The sequence below is a fragment of the Notamacropus eugenii genome, chromosome 3 (assembly GCF_028372415.1).
Source record: "Notamacropus eugenii isolate mMacEug1 chromosome 3, mMacEug1.pri_v2, whole genome shotgun sequence".
NCBI lineage: Eukaryota > Metazoa > Chordata > Mammalia > Diprotodontia > Macropodidae > Notamacropus > Notamacropus eugenii.
This window is the reverse complement of record NC_092874.1, coordinates 386,624,231-386,644,128: the sequence shown is the minus strand read 5'-3', so window position 1 is coordinate 386,644,128 and position 19,898 is coordinate 386,624,231. Positions and strand designations below refer to the sequence as shown.

The window sequence follows — 19,898 nt, the reverse complement described above, 5'->3', positions numbered from 1 at the left end:
GAGTGACAGAGGAAAGTTAATATGGTCCCACATTCACTTAAGGAAAATCACTTTGGCAGCTGTATAAAGGATGGATTGGAGTATGAAGAGATCTGAAGAAGGGAAACCAAGTGGGAAGCTACTACAAGAGATTATGTCAGAAGTGATGATGGGGGAGGGGAGGGAGGAGTGAAGAGTGAGGAGCTTTGGATGATAACCAGGTTCTAAACCTGGCTTACTGGAAGGATATTAGCGCCTTCACAAGTAATAAGGAAGTTTAGAAGGGGAGCAAGTTTGGGGAGAAAGATAACGAGTAGCTTTGAACATGATGGATGAACTAGACAGACCCTTGAACACTACCAACTAGCTATCAGGGTTAGATATCTAGATCTGGGAATCTTTGGCACAAAGATGACATGAACAATGGAAATAGATGAGATCACCAAGTGAAAGAACACCAAGTAAAGAAAGAACAACCCAAGAAAGTGAAAGTGACTTGGGGAACACACACTATGGATGTGAAATAAATAAACGTAGACATGTTAGTCTGCATTTGGGACAGAAGTTCAGTTCTGCTCTATGTGCTCTGCTTGTTCTATGCAGTTTGTTGGCCCTTTAGCACATACCAGGTACTCTCCCATTCCAGCAGAAGCTTGACTGATTATACAAGTGAACATTTAATCCCCTTCATTCTAGAGAAATCATGGATGCTTATGATTAGCCTAAGGAATCGCTGGGAAGAGAAGAGATGCTTTCTGATTGGCTAATAAATCTGGAAAAGGGGAACTCTCTGAAGATTACAGCTCTGTTGGGATTCACACAACACAATCTTGGGTTTTTCAGGTGAAGTTTTAAAAAAATAGCATCCTAGTTTGTCCTCTGTAACTTTTAAAGGCAAAAAAAAAAAACAACCAAGAAGCATTTTAAAGTTGCAGAGGGAAATGAAGCCAATAAAACTGGTTGAAATGGAAGCTGATTCCAGAGCCAGCAGTTGGATAGCATAATTAAATTACTCTTTAAGTAAAGGACAACTCTTTAAGGAAAATTCTCAATCTTGGGATAGATTGTGTAGAACAGTATAAAAGACTTCCACATCCCTGCCTGTCTTAAAATCCAACAAGCATGCAAAAATAAAAAAGCCCTTTAAACACTCCATGCCTCTTGATGTTCACATGACTAACTGAAAACGTTAAGTCCAGCCTCTCCAGAAAGATTTAGACAACAGTATATATGGCAAAAGCCATTCAGTATGATATTCAGATGAGGGCTTATGAAATTAGAAATGAGGCAGCAGTAAGGCTGTGGCACCTACAAGTAACGGAAAGAGTTGTAGAACCACTAGAGGAAGATGAACAACTCTCCCCTAGAGAGCCCTGGAGCAACAGGTAGATAGAAATAGAAACAGGAAGCAATGGAAAGTTTCAGAGCTGCTGCTTCTTCCCCTCTCTCTTACTTATAAAGAGGTACAGCTCATATCACACTGACTCCAGGATAAACATCAAAAGATGTGCCATCCAGCAGTGCCCAATCTGCTGTGACCCCATCCTGCCTATCATCAACTTATGAGCTGGCAAACAGGCTGGCTGAAGTTGGCAAAGGGGATTACTACAGGGCCCTGCTTACGTCAACAATTTCCAATTATATTTTTACCAGACCTGGAGGGAAAAAAAAAATGTTCTTCAAGCCATAAAAGGCAGGCCTAAAAACTCAGCCCAACTCCACTCGTTATAATCACAAAGAAAAAATGATTTTCTTGAGAGCAATTACCTTTTCTGTATATATGTAAAAAAAAAAAAAAGAACCCTTTAACAACACTAAACAATGTGGTATAATCAAATACCTTGCTAACACTTTGTAGTGAATATTCTGATTTTAAATGAAGATGTTATTAGACTTCAGCAGGAAAAGTCACTTGGTTCCATTTCCCCCCACTGTGAAATTACCTCATTAAACCTGAACAGCAGGAAGTAAAAGCTTCTCTACCAAAAGCTGACAGAGAAACTTTGCTGGGACAAATTCTGAGTAGTAAAACCTGTTTTCTTCTAAAGGGGAAGACTGGAATGCATCAAAACGGCTCTTCTGCTAGCATGTCTTGGGCCCAATGGGAGGGAAAGAACAAAACAGGTCAAGTGGAAAAGGGGAGACAATAATTGAAGGGACAATTTATAAATATAAAGCAAATGGGCTTCAAATTTTTAAAACAAATAATTAATTTTTAACCTACAGAAATAACTAAAAATTAAACTGAAACTCATCTTTTTCATGTTGATAAGGAGTTATTTGGGCACTTACTGTATTTTGGCTTGAGTATAGCAGCACTAGAATCTCTGTGGAATCTCAAATTTATTTATGAAGCCTCAAGTTTCACTATACCAAACCTACACACTATTTCCAAATGCTCCCTTCCCTTAGTCTTAGAGTCAGTCATTAAATTCCCTTCCAGTCTTTCCTCCTCATACTTATCTTTTCCAACTTTAGGAAGAAACAATAGAAAGCTTTCTTAAGTCCTTCTGCCAGCATTTGTGCACAAAACTATCTTTTCATCTTTCTGAATTCTTCAACTTCTTCTTAAGCACTCCTTAAAGAGAAGCAGTGCTGTGCAGTGGATTGAGACATGACCTTGGAGTCAAGGGAATGTGGGTTCAAGTCCTCCCTCTGACACACACCCTGGTTATGTGAACCTGGGCAAGTCACCTGACCTCAGGCAACTTTCTAAGACCATAATTAGCAATTAATGGACATCTGCATTAGCAGAGGAAGATTGTTTTACCAGGAACTCCTTACTATGATGAAAACAAAGGTATGGTCAAAAGATTAAGCAGACAGATATTAAATTAGGAATCTTTATCAAAGGATCAAATTTTTAGAATCTCAGAACACAGAATCATAGATTAAAATGAGAAGAGACCTTAAGAAATCATCCATTCCAGGTCCCTAATTTTAAAGATGAGGCAGCTGAAGCCCAGATCAGTTAAATGGCTTGCCTGACAATGGCAAAACTGAGATCTGTACCAGATCCTCTGAATGTCAATCTGGTACTACTTACACTAGACCACACTGTTAATAAATCCTATTTTCCCAAGTTATCAAGGATATGCTCATTTTGAACCGGAAGAGTGCAATGTCAAGAGAACCATAGGAAGGCAACAAACATGCTGGGTGGACTCATTGTGAAAAAATTATGGGAAGACTTAGATAATCATCACATAAGAAGAGGAAGTATGAATGTGTCTCAAAAATCTGTACCACTGGAGTAGCCACATTCTGAGATCACAAACAAATCAAAGTCAATATATGCTGAAGGGTTAAAATACATTTACTCTATCTAATATCATAAGCTACAAATTCTGTCCTTAAACTAATGAAAAAGGCTTCAAAATAGAATTTATTACCCTTCTGCTAGTACCAAACCCTTTAATTTGGACCTTCATGTCCTCAAAGATATAATATTCTGATACTTCAAACTGAGTTTGTCTTTAAAGGTCATGATTAACTCACCACACACAAATCAGTTAAAATCAAGACAGATCCTTAAGATAAACTGATTCAGAGAAATCAAGGGATAGTTCTTTAAAAGAAACGTTGTTTAAGCCTGATATCACAGCTGTGAAAACTGAACGAGGGGACAATTTACACACATTTATGACATACCTGATATTTAAGCCCATGGTTTGGTCCAGTGTCTCCCAGCTTTTCAGTTTTTCCAGTAGTTTCTAAAAAGTCAAAGAAATTATGGAAGTGACTGTAGAAAATGGAAAGCAAATTAATTTTTAAAAAAATTAAAAAGGAAAAAATCAAAGAAATCATAATGTATTAAAACTGTTTCTTTCAATCTCAAATTTCAGGAAATCTCCCTTAAAATTCAAAATCTTTTGTAGTCTCATGATTAAAGCATGATGGGCGTTGATTCACAATGACATTCAAGGCCAAATCACAACTGCTCCTTGAATCTAAGGATTCAATGGATTCTAAGATATGAGAGTAAATGAAGTGTTCCTTATTTTTTTTTATAATCTTCTACCTCTTTAGAAAAATGTAAAAATTGTAAGTAAGACTCTTCTGAAAACACTTTGCTTTCTTCCTCAACTGCTATAGTTCCAATGCATGTCTCCCTAGTTCATTCTTATCTAGTCCTATCACTGAAAATATACACCCCAAAATGCAAAAAGTAACATGAAGTAGCCTTAGACCCTTAGTGCAAAACAATGAACCAAACAAAGAATTCAAAACCATGAGCAAAGGCTGCCCCCCTAGAGGCAGCATAGTGGAGCAAAGAGAACGGGCCTCAGCACAAGAAGATCAAGTCGTTCAAAGCCTACTGAGCTATCTGGACAAAACCCTTAACCTCTCAATGTCCCTCCCCACCCCCACAACTCTCTCTGCAGGTTGCATGGCAGGTGTATAAAGTGTACAATCTCTACTAGTAGAGAAGTTCCTAGTAGGAGCTCTACCCAATTGATGAAATCACAAGCTTGCCTCCTCACTACCTCCTCTCAGCTCACCCAAAAAGAAAACTCAGCCCCATCAGCTTCTTTCTTTGTCTCTTGACCTGAGGAATTCACTGTATGATTCTAATTCCTAGGCCCAGAAGAAACGGTAATAGAAACATGTTCTTCCCCTTACAGCCGCCAAGTAAGTATTGTAATGATTTAGCCATCTTGTTGGAGACTGAGATTTTTAATAATCAAACTAAAAAAATAAAATAAGTAAATCTATTCATCAGTTATTTCGTACGTGCCCTTCAACTGCATTAGGCCCCTGATCTCAAGAAACTTTACATAACTGGTCTTATCAAAAGTGAATAGTCTTAATAGAAACATCATCAAAAAGAAAAAAGAACCAGGATGGAAGCAGGATGAGTTCCAGTCCCTTCCCCACTTGATACATCACTAGGTAACACAGCAAAATTATAAAGATCAATCATGACTTGAAAGAAGCGAGATACAAAGAGGACACTTCCAGCCCAGGCTTCATGGAGGTGGGAGGCCCACAAGTGTCACACATAGCACTTGTTTTCAGACTTTTTCCATGTTATTCATCTTTTCTTTCTGTCTTTAAAAAAATACTAATTGTTCTATGGGATGACTCTCTAGGAAGGTTATCTAGTGCAGATGATGGAAAATACCACAAGGATATAAAAAACAAAAGACATTAATAAAAATTTAGAGTTTCACCAACAAAGTGGAAAAATAAAAGATGATGAAGAAGATCTTCTGTAACACTTCTGCTCTGTAGCTGCATGGAGAGCTGATCAAGCCCATCCATGAGTAGATCTACCATGGACACACACTGCAGATGTACAGTAACAAGGGTCTCTTCAAGCTGAAGATTTTCAAACTGAGACTCATCTATCCTCAAACAGAAATCTGGATGTGCATTACAAAAGAAGGTACAGTCCGAAGGTCTGTATGGTCCATGTATGTTATTATGGGGGAAAAAGCTCTTCCAAAGAACAAATATTTTGCATTCTCCTATTCTCACTATTAGAAGAGATATTACAATAAAGATTGAAGTTTAAGAGGGGAAAAAAAGTGAAAATGGCCAGTTTGAATAAATAAATCAAACTGGACTTAAGGTCCTAAGATCCTTCAAGAAAGCTGAGACAGGTAGGTAACGAAACAATATTCACTAGACATCAGGCCTCACCTCCTTCTCCAACTCCAAGGCCACCATGTCCTCCTGTAGCTTCTCATGACGTTCCAATTTTCTCTGAAGTCCTTCTACTTCTTCTTTCAACAAGCCATTGTTCTCTTTCATTTCTCTGGTGGCAGCAGGGAAAGAACAACCAACAATTTATAAAGCAACCAATCCTTTGTCCTGAACCAGCTCCTAGGCTTGATCAGCAAATGCACAGTGTCGACCAAGCCAGAGGACACTTGGTCTCATCCTAGTCTAGAAAACTAACTCTCCCTATCAAAGTTTTGCTATTCTAGGAGGGTCTGATAACTTTCATATCATTCATAGCTTGTTTCTGACAAATATACATATACATAAAATGGGATAGTAAAGGCAGGGACTTGCCTGAGCTCTCTCAAATTTCCCTTCAAAAAAAATATAAAATAATGCCTCAAAACAAATTCTGGAGCAAAGGAAATAAAAATACTCCAAGATACTATGCATTTTAAAGAACTGCTGGGGAAGCTGGAAAGTATTTTGGAAAATAGGCTGTCAGCATCTTTCACATCTCCTATCAATCTGAAATTGATAAAACATTGAAATATATTGTCCATAATTATAAGAGAAAAGTTTATAAGCAGACAACAGAAACACAAAGTCACAAAAGACAAAAATAGACATTTGTGATAAAACAACTTTAAAAAACCTTTTGCACAAATAAAATCAGTGAAGTTAGAACAAGAATACTGGATTGACAAAAACAATTGCTGTATTTAATAACCTTATTAAAAGCCAAACACCAAAAATCTATAAGAAACTAACACAAACTTTTAAATTCAGTAGCAATTCTCCAATAGACAAGTAGTCAAAGGACATGAACAAAAGAGCTTTTAAAAGAACTACAAAATAAAGATAAACACCTTTTTAAAATGTTTAAAAATCACAAATATTTGGAAAAATGCACATTAAAACTATCCTACTGGAGAACCTGGACTCAAATCCCAGGTCTGGCACTTACTATTTCTATGACCTTACTATTACTTAAGTGACTTCTGGGCAAATCACTTAACCTCCACAGGCCTCAGTATCCTCATCTACAAAATGAGACAATTCAACTAAATGTTCTCTAAGTCCCCTCCATCTTTAAATCTAGATCCTGTAACTCAGCTCACACTCAAAATAATAAAAATTACAGAAACGTAGGAAAATTCATTGATGGATGGGTTATAGGCATACTATTCATTGATGATGGATCTACAAATTGTTTCAACTACTCAGGAAAACAATTTGGAATTACGCAATAAAGTTATTCAATTGTTTGTACCTTTGAACACAACCAAAATCCCATTTCTGGAACTACATCCCAAATAGGTTACTGACAAAAAGAAAAGTCTCCAATACAACAAGGTTATTAGCAGCATTACTCATGGTAATAAAAAGTTTGAAAACAAGAATGTTTGCCTAGTGACTACAGAAAAATTGATTAAATCAATGATCATGAATGTAACATAATATTACTAGATAAGGAAAGGAAAAAAGAAGAGAAAAACAGGAAGACTTGTATTTACTTGAAGCACGGTGAATGTAATACAGAATGACAACAAAGTAAATAAAATCAACGTGATTTCCTCTAGTGGAGTGCCACTGTATTATGGCCTTGGTCTTGCTTGGTTCATACTTTTATCATTACCTGAATGAAGGAACAGATTCTAATTCAAGAAACATGCACTAAGCACCTACAAGGTAGAAGGCATTATACCTGGTGCTAGGGGTACAAAAATGAAACTTGGCTTCAAGGAGCTTACATCTACTGGAGAGGACGTAACTCATATATACAGATGAGAAAAGACAAGCAGTGCCAACTGGAGATGGAGGCACCAGAAGGTGCACACGGGAGAAGGCACCTAGGAGACTAGAAGGCCACAAGCCATTCCAAGAGGCAAAGCTGAGGATGATGGGGAACGAACATTCAGAGACAGGAGCCAGCATGTATCATGAAGGCAAAAGGAGGAATCTGAATGTAAGGTTCAGGGAACTGCAAGGAAGCCATCTGGGTCAGAATGCAGAATTTGTCAAGAAAGGAATAAATATGAAAAGAATTAAGAAAACAGTCAGACTGAAGAGTATTTCTAACGTCAGAATTAGATGTTTCTGCCTCATCACAGAGCAGGGCAGTGGGATGCCTTATTTTATTCTATCTTCTCTCCCTGTGCCTTAAGAAGGTTTTTTTTTGCAGCAGTGAAGATGAATTAGAGAAGAAAGACACTAGAAGAAAGAACATACTAATTCAATTCAACAAGCATTTAAGTGTCTATCCTACATAAAGTACAATTCAGGACCTGAACTAGGGTGTAGATTGGTGAATAGAGAAAGGGGAAAAGATTCAAGATGCTAGGAAGACATAATCTAATAGACTCGACAACTGATTAGATACGGGTGATAGAGAGAGGGAAAAATCGAGGATGACTCAAAGGTTTGGCCTAGGGGGAATGGGGTGGGGGGAGTCTCAGGGAGGACATGATAGCTGTCTTCAGGTATTTGAAGGGCTATGATGTGGAAGAAAATTAGACTAGTTTTTCTTGACCCCAGAGAACAGAATTAGGAAGAACGAATAGGATATTAAGAGAGGCAGATTTCAGTCCTTAATGACTAGAGCTGTCTAAAAGTGACATGTTCTGCCTCCCAAGGTAATGAGCTTCTTATCACTGGAAATCTTCAAGCAGACACCACACTTAAACACTTAAGTAGGGTGTTGAAGAGGATCTCCTAATCTGGTGTCCATAAGACTAGGTGACCTCAGAGGTCCTACCTGGGATTCTAGGAAATTTAAACAATAATTTGAGAAACAAAAGGCTCTTGAGTTTCTGTGAACAACAGACCCTTTTTTTCTTCCCCCTTTACCTCAGGTAGACATTTTCCTCCCTTAGCTGCTTCACTTCCCTCTCCATCTTTGGGAAACGTACAAGTTCTGACTTCATGTTCTTCACAATGGCAGCATCCTGCTCCTGCAGAGAAAGCTTCTGCTCCAATTCCTAAGAAGAGCAGAGACCCAAAAGAGATGGAACATGGGAGCACTGAAGGCCTGCAAATTCCTTTTCCAATAACAATGAAATTTGCTGTCTTTCATAAAATCACATAGTGCTACTGACTCAAAACAAGGATAGAAATTTTGACTCATTTTTTTTAAACAATGGGGATGTCTCTATCTTGATGCGGCTACAGACACCTAACCCACTTATTTCTAGATACCTTAATAGGGTTAGAGGTATAATATGTGATTATTAGTAAAGCAAAGAGAAATGGTCCGTCAAAGACTGCAAATATGGCCTCATTAGTCAAATTAACCTCATTAGCCAGATCTTTAACTCAGCAGCCACAGACTCAAAATTCATGCATTCCATAAAATTAAAACTCATCCATTTTTTTCCCTTCAAAAAGACATGTTAATCGATTACATATTTGTCTAAGCAAAGAGTTACTTAACACATTTAAGGGAATTGCAATTAACCTAATGCCAGGGACCACAGATTTGAGATGACCCAATCTAACACAGAACTAATTAGTTAAAGAGTATCCACACCTTCCCATCCCCAAACACATTCTGCCTTCAGAAATACCAAATCCACCATTTGAAATGTCTATAAAACAAAAACACCTCTATCTAACTTGTAGGGAGGAAGAAACCAACATACTACTCACTTTGATTTTCTTTTCACTGTCAGCTATAAGACACTGGCTTTCTTGGAGCTCCAGGATTCTCTGGCTGGCTTCCTGCCATTTTCTGTTGAATAGACAAGAGAGTTAACATACGAATATATGGGGAAATTTCACAAATGAAGCATAATCCCAACTATGAAAGTCCATTCAATGGAAGTATATTAATAAGATTTGTACATCTTTGGCAGTCAGGACTAAGGGCAAGTACAGTAAGCAGCAGTTACTGGGTACAAAAAAATACTTTTTTAATAGTTTATAAATGCACACGTTTTAATGCCAAAAATTCTACTTACAGCATGTTATTAGTTAATCTGTATACTTTACAATGATTACTCAAGCCATAGCTGGACAATAAGAAATCTTTCAAGGAATAAAACAATGAAAAGAAATAGCCTTTATCAATAATTGTCTCTGGCTATCAAATGCCACATCTTCTAAGCAATGGCCTAAGCTCAGTGCAAAGATTCAGCCTTGGGTTAAGAATGTAATGAAATACTACTCATCAACCATAACACACAATAAAAGTAGCAAGTAACACTAAAGAATTTAAAAGGATATAATTATTAAAAAATAGATGCTACTCCCCCAACCTTCACATTTGTCAGGGCAGCAACACAAAACAACAACTTACGATAGAAATTCCACCAGACTTCAGAAAGGGCAGGAATTTTATACTTTTATATCAACCAAATCCCAAGGAAGCTTCCTTGCCTTTCTAAAGGAAAACTATTCTATGCTACATAAAATAAATGCTGGTGCTACCACATGCTACCCCATTGGTGGAAAGGTCCAAAAAAATCTTCCAGGGGACTTTCTACCACTTAATTGATCTTGAAACAACTCTGCCCTTAGAAGAAAACTAATACAGTCCAATGGATGAAGAACTTAGTAAAAATACACACGCAAGACAGGCAAGAAAACCACAGTGAAATAGCAAAGTATCCTAAGGTAAAGAGCAAGTGCCAGGTAAATCAAACCACCACCATCACCACCACCACCTTGATCACTATCTCACTTCAGATTCTGATGAAGATGACCAACCCCCTGAGCTCAAAATCCTTGAAAGAGCAGCAACCCAGCCCTAAACCACCACATCTGCTTCTAGCCCAGCACTCACAGCCACAGAGAAGAAAAATCATTGTGGAGCAGAGGCCCACCTTTCTCATAAGCACCAACAGCAACCAACATGCAGATAGGCATACCCTAACTGTGGTCCTGCCTTTACAGCCATAATCTGCACAAACAATTCCTATGGAGAAAGAGTCTGCCATCTCCACCAATGGCCAATGACAGGGCAGACAAGCTAGCCTAGCTGAAACAGCAGGGCCCTCCAAGGGTGAGATAGGAGGCAACACGTTAGGCAAGTCAGACCACTACCACGTTCTATCAGACTGTGAGCTCCTCAAGGACAGGAACTATCTTTTGCTTCTCTTTGTACACCCAACATTTAGTACAGTTCCTGGCACATTATTGACTAGCATCTTCTCTCAGATCCCGACAGACCCTGAACCCAACAGCCTTGGGAACTTAAAGGGCCAGGTGACTTCACACCAGAGATGGAGAAACAGAAAAAATCAAACCTAAAAGTAGTTCATCCTCATAGGGGTAGCCTTCTTAAACGACACATCCCAGAAACCACTGAAATAGAAAGCAATCTCCCTTCCAAGCACAGCACTAGTTCATCCATCACAAATGCAACTTCTGGAAAAGGAGACCCCCAACCCCAATAATCAAGGTATGATGCTGGAGCTGCTGTTTCAATAGCTCATTCCAGTGTTTAATAAATACCAGATGCCTGAAGATGACACCAGATGACAGAGATAGAAGACCTAGCAAATGTGCTGGCAGTGCGCCCAATCTTTGAAATGTTTCACAGTAAAATGGACACCCTGATCAGAAGCTACAGTGTAGGAAGTCTATAAGGTAGAATGGTAAATCCTGAAGGAGCTTATATACTGGCACACTTCCCTGGCACTGCAACATAAGACAGTATCCTAAATAAATATCAATCGCACAAGCAAGAACATGCTCTTGCCTGGAGATGGAGGAACATGAACAATATCATCACTGTGTCAAATGAAGGCAAGTCGAGAACAAAACAGAATCAAGCCACACTGATACGTCAAAGGGGATAGCTCTAATTGGCATGAAGAAGCATCACAGAAAACAGTAGCTTTCTCCTCCTTAGTTGAGAGGATCATATAATCCCACACCCACCACAAACAGCATTCCAGGCTACTACGTCCAGACTGAGGGTAGACCTGGTCCCTAATTTCCACCGTGTTGCTATTCAGTCATCTTAGTCACATCTGACTCTTTGTGACCCCATTTGGGGTTTTCTTGGCAAAGAATCTGGACTGGTTTGCCATTTCCTCCTCCAGCTCATTTTACAGATGAGGAACTGAGGCAAACAGGGTGACATGACTTGCCCAGAGTCACACAAGCTGGTAAGCATCTGAGGCCACATTTGAACTCCAGCCCCAGCACTCTATCCACTGCACCACTTGGCTGTCCCATACTTCTGCTGTTATCAAACTGATTATTAGGTTCAACAGAGGAAAAATAATATCTAGGAGACATTGGCATTAATCTTGACCACAAAGGGAAGAAAAACTGTCTTGTATAGAAACTGTCCTATTTGCTTTTAAGTCTCCAGATCCACAGCTCCAGAATCAGCATAGATGAAGATATTATCTGCAGCATCCTTCGAAGTTCTCTTACAAACCAACCTTATCATTCACAACTTGGCCTCAATGCTATGACGTGGTGCGTACAGGACCATGTGATCCTCTCAATTACAAAAATGTGCCAAGACCCTCACACCTCAGTCTATTTATTGGTGATGACATTCATCAGTCAACCTAATTAAAAGCAACAGGAAATTCTCAAATGTATTTCAGAGCCCATTCTATTTTGTGCAAAAAAAGAATAATCAGTAGTTTTGACTGTAAAATTAGAAGTCTGCATAATGAGTTTTCTTGCTATTGAGTTTATTAATGACCATAACAAAATACAAAAAGAGATAACATTGAATCAATTCAATTTCAAAACAAAACACTTTTCCGATGAACTACTTATATAATAAAATCCAAAACTTCATTACTGGTTTGTGAGTCAATGACATTAAAGTTGAAATCATTTCTCAAAAATATTTGTTATTCAAATATACCTACGATGCTATATCCTAGAAGATGAGTCCAATACTTCCATGTCAATATTGTCAACGAAAGGATTCTCCATGAACATTTCATATATATATATATGTATATATATATATATATACACATACACACACATACATATGCATGTATATATGCATGTGTGTTTACATATAGACATACACATGTATATGTATACATATATGTGTGTACATATATAGTTATATGTGCATATATACAGAGATATGTGTATGTATATATGCATGTACATACATACACAGATATGTGTATGTATATATACATACACAGATATACATGTACATATATGTACGTGTGTGTGCATATATACATGCAGATATGTATGTATATGTGTGTACATATATACAGCTATATATATGTATATATACATATATAGATATGTGTGTATATATACACACAAGTATGTATGTATACATGTATGTACATATATACATTATATACACACACACACACACACACACACTGAACTGTCACCAGATTGAATTGGCATAAAATATCTTCATAAATTACTTTGGCTTGAGATTGATAGTAAAAACACATGAGGCTAAGGTTATGACATTATGGCAAAAACCCAAACAGTAAAACAATCTATAACCCTGGCAATGTGTGCATACATTCCTCCCATCGATGCTGACCCACCCCTCCCTGTCGACACTGCACGACATTTGCCCTGTCTTCCCGTAATCCCTTGAAGAATTCCTAGTGTGCTCAGGACTTCCTTATCCTCTTCACATCTCCAGGACCAGTGAAGCACATAAGTTATCCATGGTTCTCATCATCTGCCAAGTCCATCTTTATTGATCTCAAATTTCTTTAGTGGCATCCTCTACTCCACTTACAGTGAGTAAAGACAAATAAAGAACAAAACGCTCTTCAGTAAAACCAATTTGTAACGTAGTAATACACAGGTTTTAATGAAGTAAACAAATAGGAATGCAGCTTCTTTAAATGAGGTAGTTCTTGAGTTTTGCAGACTAATAAAAAAGCTTTTCAATTCCTTTCAGGTTTCACCACCCAGAAGAAAATTTTAATGAACAAATTACAGACGTCTCTTAAAGGTCACTCACTCTGAAACACTGGTCCTCTAACGGGATGTTAAAGCAACGCATTCACAAATGTGAAAATTTGCAAGAAACCACAAGGGCTTTTGAATTCTAGAATGAATGGAATTATAAAGGGCTTCAGGTAATTTAGATGTGAAATATAACTACAATCTTGACATGCTAAAATTCTGTTTAGCAATGTTGAGTTACGTAGAATCAGCAGCTACTCAACATTTGCCAGTTAGTCCACAAGTATACCCTTGAAGGATGCTATCCAAATTTTTTAAAAACAGTAACAGAAAAGGGGCTTCAGTAAACTGAAAATAATTTTAAATTATTAATTATCAATTATCAATGGCAGATCAATTGTCAAATCTTCTTTCCACTTAATAAAACAATTTATTATTATTATTATATAATAATGTATTGTATTAATATAATAGTTTTAATAATTAATATTATAATAATTAAATAATTATAATAATGAAATAATAAAACAAAAGCACCTTAATTTTGATGGCTCTTTAATGGGTTGCAAATCCACTGATAAAAAGAGACATTACAATCACTAATTTGTGACTGTACTATAACTAATTTGGTTGTGCTTCTACTGCTGTTTATCTAAACTGAAGTAAACTTAAGAAGTAAAACTGTGCATGCCTTAATGTGGAAAAAAAGGGAATAAGAACATTTGCAAACTTGTTCAAGGCACACAACTGCCCTCTCCTGTCTTCCAGACAATGGACAAGTCCCTTCCCCTTTCTGAGGGGCTGAACTAGATCCAATAATCTCTAAAGCCCCAAGCTGTCTCTTCTCTTAGAATATACATTGCTTGAGAGCAGGGACTTTTTTTGTTCTTGCCTTTCTTTGTATCCTCAGCACTTAGCACTGTGCCTGACACAGTGTTTAACAAATGCTTGCTGAATTGCTTACTTCCATTCTATCATTTTACTGAGTTCTCACACTTGTGGAATCTTCATAATGAAAAAAACTTCAAGCCTACTATATAACTATATTACATTTTAGTCTATGAAGCTACTTATTAATCAGGACAACAGAAGATTAAGTTTAAGATTAGTTATCATTAATACAATAAATAATAATAATCTAACTTTAAGCTTTTCCTATGAATATACTATAAGATTTCCATAACCTCATTTCAATAAATCATGTGGGCTTTGCTCATTTATAACAGTTGGGGAAGGAATCATCTGTATATGTGAGTTAGAATGGAAAAACAACTTACAATAATTTCGATACAATGGTAGCATCCAAAATTTCATAGACCTATTCCAAGCAGAGCTAGAAAAAAGTGAAGCTTCTTTAACCAAAAGAAAGCAAAATCCATGAAAGAAGTTCCCTCTACAAAGAGGCAACAGGTTTTGGGTTGTTGGGTTTTTTCCCTGAAAGGGCTGCACTTGTGCTGTACTCACTTGTGTTGGACATCTAACTGCTCCATCAGCTCCTGCTTCTGAGATTCCAAGTTCTTCACTTGCATCTCCTGGTTCATTATATTCCACTGCAACTCAGAAATTTTCCCCTTTAACTCAGTGATGGTCTGGATCCAAAAGAAAGAGGGAGAGAAAAAGACGAACAAAATGCCAAGTCCATCAGGTTAAGTAAATCCTACGGCAGAACGTGGTGATATCAAACACTGATAAACAAAGGCGAAGTCACTCATCCAAAAGGCCAGGCAGACCCATTCCTGCCCCCAAAACAAGAGGCAATCAAGAAAGGCCCATCATTTTCAATCTGTCACTTGACTTCACATTTTTATGACTTCCTCTCTCACTGGCAGGGTCAAAAGCATTCTTCTCAATCAGAATATGCAACAGGAGAATGAAGTGGCTCCCTACGCAAGGAACCAGTTTCTCTACCCAATGATCATCATAAGACTGTTTTAGAATTCCAAAGAAAGTAACTAACAATCAATAGTGTCCACTACAAAAGCAGAGCTAGAGCTCATTCATCCATACCAAGCCAATATCACGCCCCCCAGTTCCAGTCCTGTTCTTCTTACACTAACAATCACTCGGAAAAATGAATGCTCAACATACTCTCTTTCTGTGCCAAAACTAAAATAACCTTTAGGTAGCATCCAAACAGCCATAAAGAAAAGAGCCAGCAGGAACATGGATGGCTTGCCATCCCCTTCTTCTTTCCTTGATTTTTTTTCCCCCTTTATCTCCCTTCAGAATCAATAATCATGGACATCAATGAAAACAGGCCTCAGCCTCAGCTCCTTCTTGCAAAATAACATGATGATGAACCACTTAAGTATGAATGTAGTGTCTGCTCTAGTTTTAGAGTCCTTGGTGCTGTAAGTTATCACAGGTGAACAGAAGAAATGGAAGCCTCCACCCCCAACCCAAAGAAAAAAAGATCAGAGGGACCCTCGGTTCTGTGTAACCATCAGAAAGTAAATTAATCTGTCCTGGCTTCAACTTCTCTGTAAAATGAACTATATAATCCCTAAGTTTCCTTCAATTGCAACATCTCTGATGCTTTTCAAAGACTCACCTGATTCGCTTCAGCTAACTTGTTCTCTTTCTCCTGGAGCTTCTTGTTTGCCATGTCCAGATCCTGTTTACATGATCTATTGATTTCAGTCTGTTCCTTCATTTTATTCTCTGCTTCCACCTCCCTCTCCTGCAGCTGTTTGATACGGGTCAGGAGCTCCTGGTTGCGGTCAGCCTCTCTCTATAAATGAGAAACAATAACTTCCATTCAGTTCCACAAAATAAAGTCTAATGGAGAAATAGGGTGGGCTAAGTCTGTGTCCCAGTGTACAACAAAGGAGAAACAAGTCACTATAGCAGCACTTTCTGTGATAGTGAAGAATTAAAAACAGATTAGGAAGTGGCCAAACAAACTGTGGTGCATGAATTGTAACAAAATATTACTGTGCTGTAAGAAATGATGTGTGTGATGAATAGAGAGAAACATGGAAAGACCTATATGAACTGATGCATTATGAAGTGACGATGATGATGAAGTAAGAACCAAGAAAACAATATATACAATGACAACAACAGCGTAAAAGGAAAGAACCACCACTGAAAAAAAACCAAAAGTGAATAATGAAAAATCACAAAAAACAAGTATTTCTCTAAAGAAGAGATATGAGAAGACACCTCCACACTGCCCTTTCACAGAGGTGGGATGTCCATATTATATTACGTCACACATTATTTTCAAACTTTTTCAATGCATCAATAAGGTATTTTTGCTGATTTTTTCTTTTCCTTTCCTTTTTTTTAATCTTTAAAAAATATTTGTTATATGGGAATACTCTGTAGGAAGAAGAAGAGAGGAAATTTTGATGATGTAAAAAAAAATTCATCAATAAAAGTTTATCTATAAAAAAATCTGGTGTTTTTTAGAGGAGGAAAACAGACTGTAAGATTAGGTGATTTGGGAAACATCACATAACTAACTGGAAAGTTGGAGAGAAAAGACAAAACCTCAGGTTTCTTAATTTCCAGTCCAGTCCCTTTTCCACTCCCCCCCATCGGAAAAAGACTGCAAGAACAGCTGTCAAGCTCTTCAGTCCCACTCTCCAGACTCCAACACTGAACCCTCCCAGTAGGCACTCAACTAGCAAACTCACAGCTTAACTGCTAAAATTGAACCAAAGTGCCAGGAAAATCCATTTGACGCTAAAACTTCTCTGAAAGCAAGACCCTGCCAGGGGAATGACACAAAGGCATAACACTCCCTAGTCTAGGACTCACAGTTGATCCCAATTCACACTAACTGAAATCCATAACAAATCATTACCAGGGAACCTCATCATCTGGGTTTAAAAAAAAAAAATCAAATTAATATCACACTGAGACTATCTCCACTGTTTTCATAGCGACCAAGCAAGAAAAAAGGTAAGGACATTCACTCTAGAAAGGACAGCAAAAGCTTCCTCAGAGAAAGGGGGCTTGGGAGGCAGAGGGAAGAGACCAAGGCTTTGTAATCCAATTCTCAGCTTTAAACCCTGACATTTCTGCTAAAATTGATTAGCACTTATTGAAAAACGCATAGCAAATTGCTCTGCTAATCAAAGCAAATCAGGTCAGGGATTTACATAGTAAAGGAGGATTATGCCACATCACCTCAGAGGAGCTGAGGAATCATAGCCCAGGCTATTCCTCTGCAGGGTTCTGTCACCACTCAGGCAAAATACAAGACCCTACCTAGTCTGTGCAGTTTGTCCATGGATGGGACGGGGGCGGGGGGGAGGGAGAAGTTTCCTTTATAGGCATCTACCTCTCTCAATTCCTCTATTACATGCTCAGTATCTGCCAGTACTTCTATTATTTTCTCAGAGAAAGGAAGAATGCCAGGAGGTCAAATCCTAGACACGGCTGCTTACTTAAGCAATATAGCTCAGTAAAACCACAAGCACATTCAACACAAAAACTTCCGAAGTCATCATTTAGGCTTCATTTCCTCTCATGCGGGTGCTGGAATTGTCACCATTCCAACCCATCACTGTCAAGGATCTGAAGCATTTCCAATTACCTAAGCCATTTAAATAATTGGCCCAGAGGAAGAATGCCTAAGCGTTCCAGACCCAACGCTCCTCTGGCTACAGGCTGTCATGTCACTGTGGGATTTTTCAGCTGACTGGGCACTTATTTAATTTGGCAGGTATCACACAAGAACCTAATTCTCTCGAGAGGTTTGTCTAGATATGGTTTAGCCTCTAGCTCATACCCACCTCATAATTCCTGGCATTGGTTGCTGCTGCCTTCTCAAGTTCAATTCGAGCCCGCTTATGGCTCAACTCCATCTGTATCTTCTCCCGTTCTACTTGGATAAGGTGAGATTTCGAACGGATCTGCTCAGCTCTTTCCTCCAACTGTGGACAGCACAAAAACACAGAATGACAGAATGTGAAAGTTGAAAGTGACCTCACAGGTCATCTAGTCCAACTGATACATGAAAGAAAATCCTACTATATCAAACTTGTTTCCCCATTCTACTCCAACTCCCAAAGACCTGCAAGGAGCAAGGAACTCTTCATTCCTTTGGGCATCCTATTCCACTTTTGGACAGCTCTAAGGGTTACAAGGTTTTTCCTGACATTAGGCCTAAATTTGACTCTTAATCTTCTACCGGTCACTCTTGTTTCTGCCCTCTGGAAGAAGTTTCGAAGTGTAATCCCTGTTCAACATACATCCCTTTGGGTACCTGAAGAGAGTCCTCATCCCCCAAAGTCTTCTCTGATTCAGGTCAAAGATCCCCACTTCTCTCAATCAATCCTCATATGACATGGACTCACAACCCTTCACCATCTTGGTTATCCTCCCCAGGACACTTTCCAGCTTATCAATATCCTTCCTAAAATGTAGTGCTCAGAATCAAACATAATACTCCTGATGAAATCATATAAAAAATTGCTCTAAATCACTTTTGGTTAGAGAAATACAAATTAAAGCAACTCTGAGATACTACATCACACCTATGAGATTGACTGAGGTGACAAAAAAAGAAAATAATAAATATGAGAGAGAATATGGGAAAATTGGGATACTAACGACTGTTGGTAGAGTTGTGAACCAATTCAACCATACTGAAGAACAATTTGGAACTATGCCCAAAGGGCAAGCAAACTGTGCATTCCCTTTGATTCAGCAATACCACTACTAGGTCTGTATCCCAAAGAGATCATTAAAAAGGAAAAAGGACCCATATGTGCAAAGATATTTGTAACAGCTCTTCTCAGAGTGGTAAAAAACTGGAAATTGAGGGAATGCCCATCAACTGGGAAATGGCTGAACAAATTACAGTATAGGAACATAATGGAATACTATTCTTTTGTGCAATAAGAAATGATGAGCAGGCAGATTTCAGAAAATCTGGAAAGACTCTATGAATTAATACAAAGTGAAATGAGCAGAACCAGGAAAACACTGTACACAGCAACAACGTAGGTGATCGAGTACGAATGACTTCTCAGTAACACAATGATCTAAGACAACTGCAAACGACTCGTGTTGGAAAATGCTACCCACCATCCAGAGAAAGAACTGATGGAGTCTGAATGCAGATTGAAGCATACTATTTTCATGTTCTTTGTTTTTTTCCTGTATTCCCCCTTTTGTTCTGTTTCTTCTTTCACAACATGACTAATGTGGAAATGTTTAACATGAAAATGCTATCCACATCTAGATAAAGAACTGATGAGCTCTGAATACAGACTGAAGCACACTGTTTTCAATTACTTTTTGTGTGGCTTTTTTCCTTTTGGTCTGTTTCTTCTTTCACAACTGTGATTAATATGGAAATATATTTTACAAGATTGCACATGTATAACCTACATCAAACTGCTTACCATCCTAGGAAAAGG

At 38.1% G+C, this 19,898-nt stretch overlaps 1 protein-coding gene across 2 annotated transcripts in view; it reads right to left on the bottom strand.

Moving 5' to 3' along the window:
- MAD1L1 (mitotic arrest deficient 1 like 1) overlaps nucleotides 1–19,898 on the bottom strand; it is an 852,423-nt gene that overhangs the window by 816,490 nt on the left and 16,035 nt on the right. For both annotated transcript variants that reach the window (XM_072597719.1, XM_072597720.1), the window contains exons 3-9: nucleotides 18,267–18,407; nucleotides 16,073–16,252; nucleotides 14,986–15,110; nucleotides 9,295–9,376; nucleotides 8,497–8,627; nucleotides 5,626–5,740; nucleotides 3,631–3,692 (exon numbers count right to left, since the gene is read on the bottom strand). In XM_072597719.1, coding sequence (XP_072453820.1) covers nucleotides 3,631–3,692; nucleotides 5,626–5,740; nucleotides 8,497–8,627; nucleotides 9,295–9,376; nucleotides 14,986–15,110; nucleotides 16,073–16,252; nucleotides 18,267–18,407 — 836 coding nt within the window. The remainder of the gene's footprint in view (nucleotides 1–3,630; nucleotides 3,693–5,625; nucleotides 5,741–8,496; nucleotides 8,628–9,294; nucleotides 9,377–14,985; nucleotides 15,111–16,072; nucleotides 16,253–18,266; nucleotides 18,408–19,898) is intronic.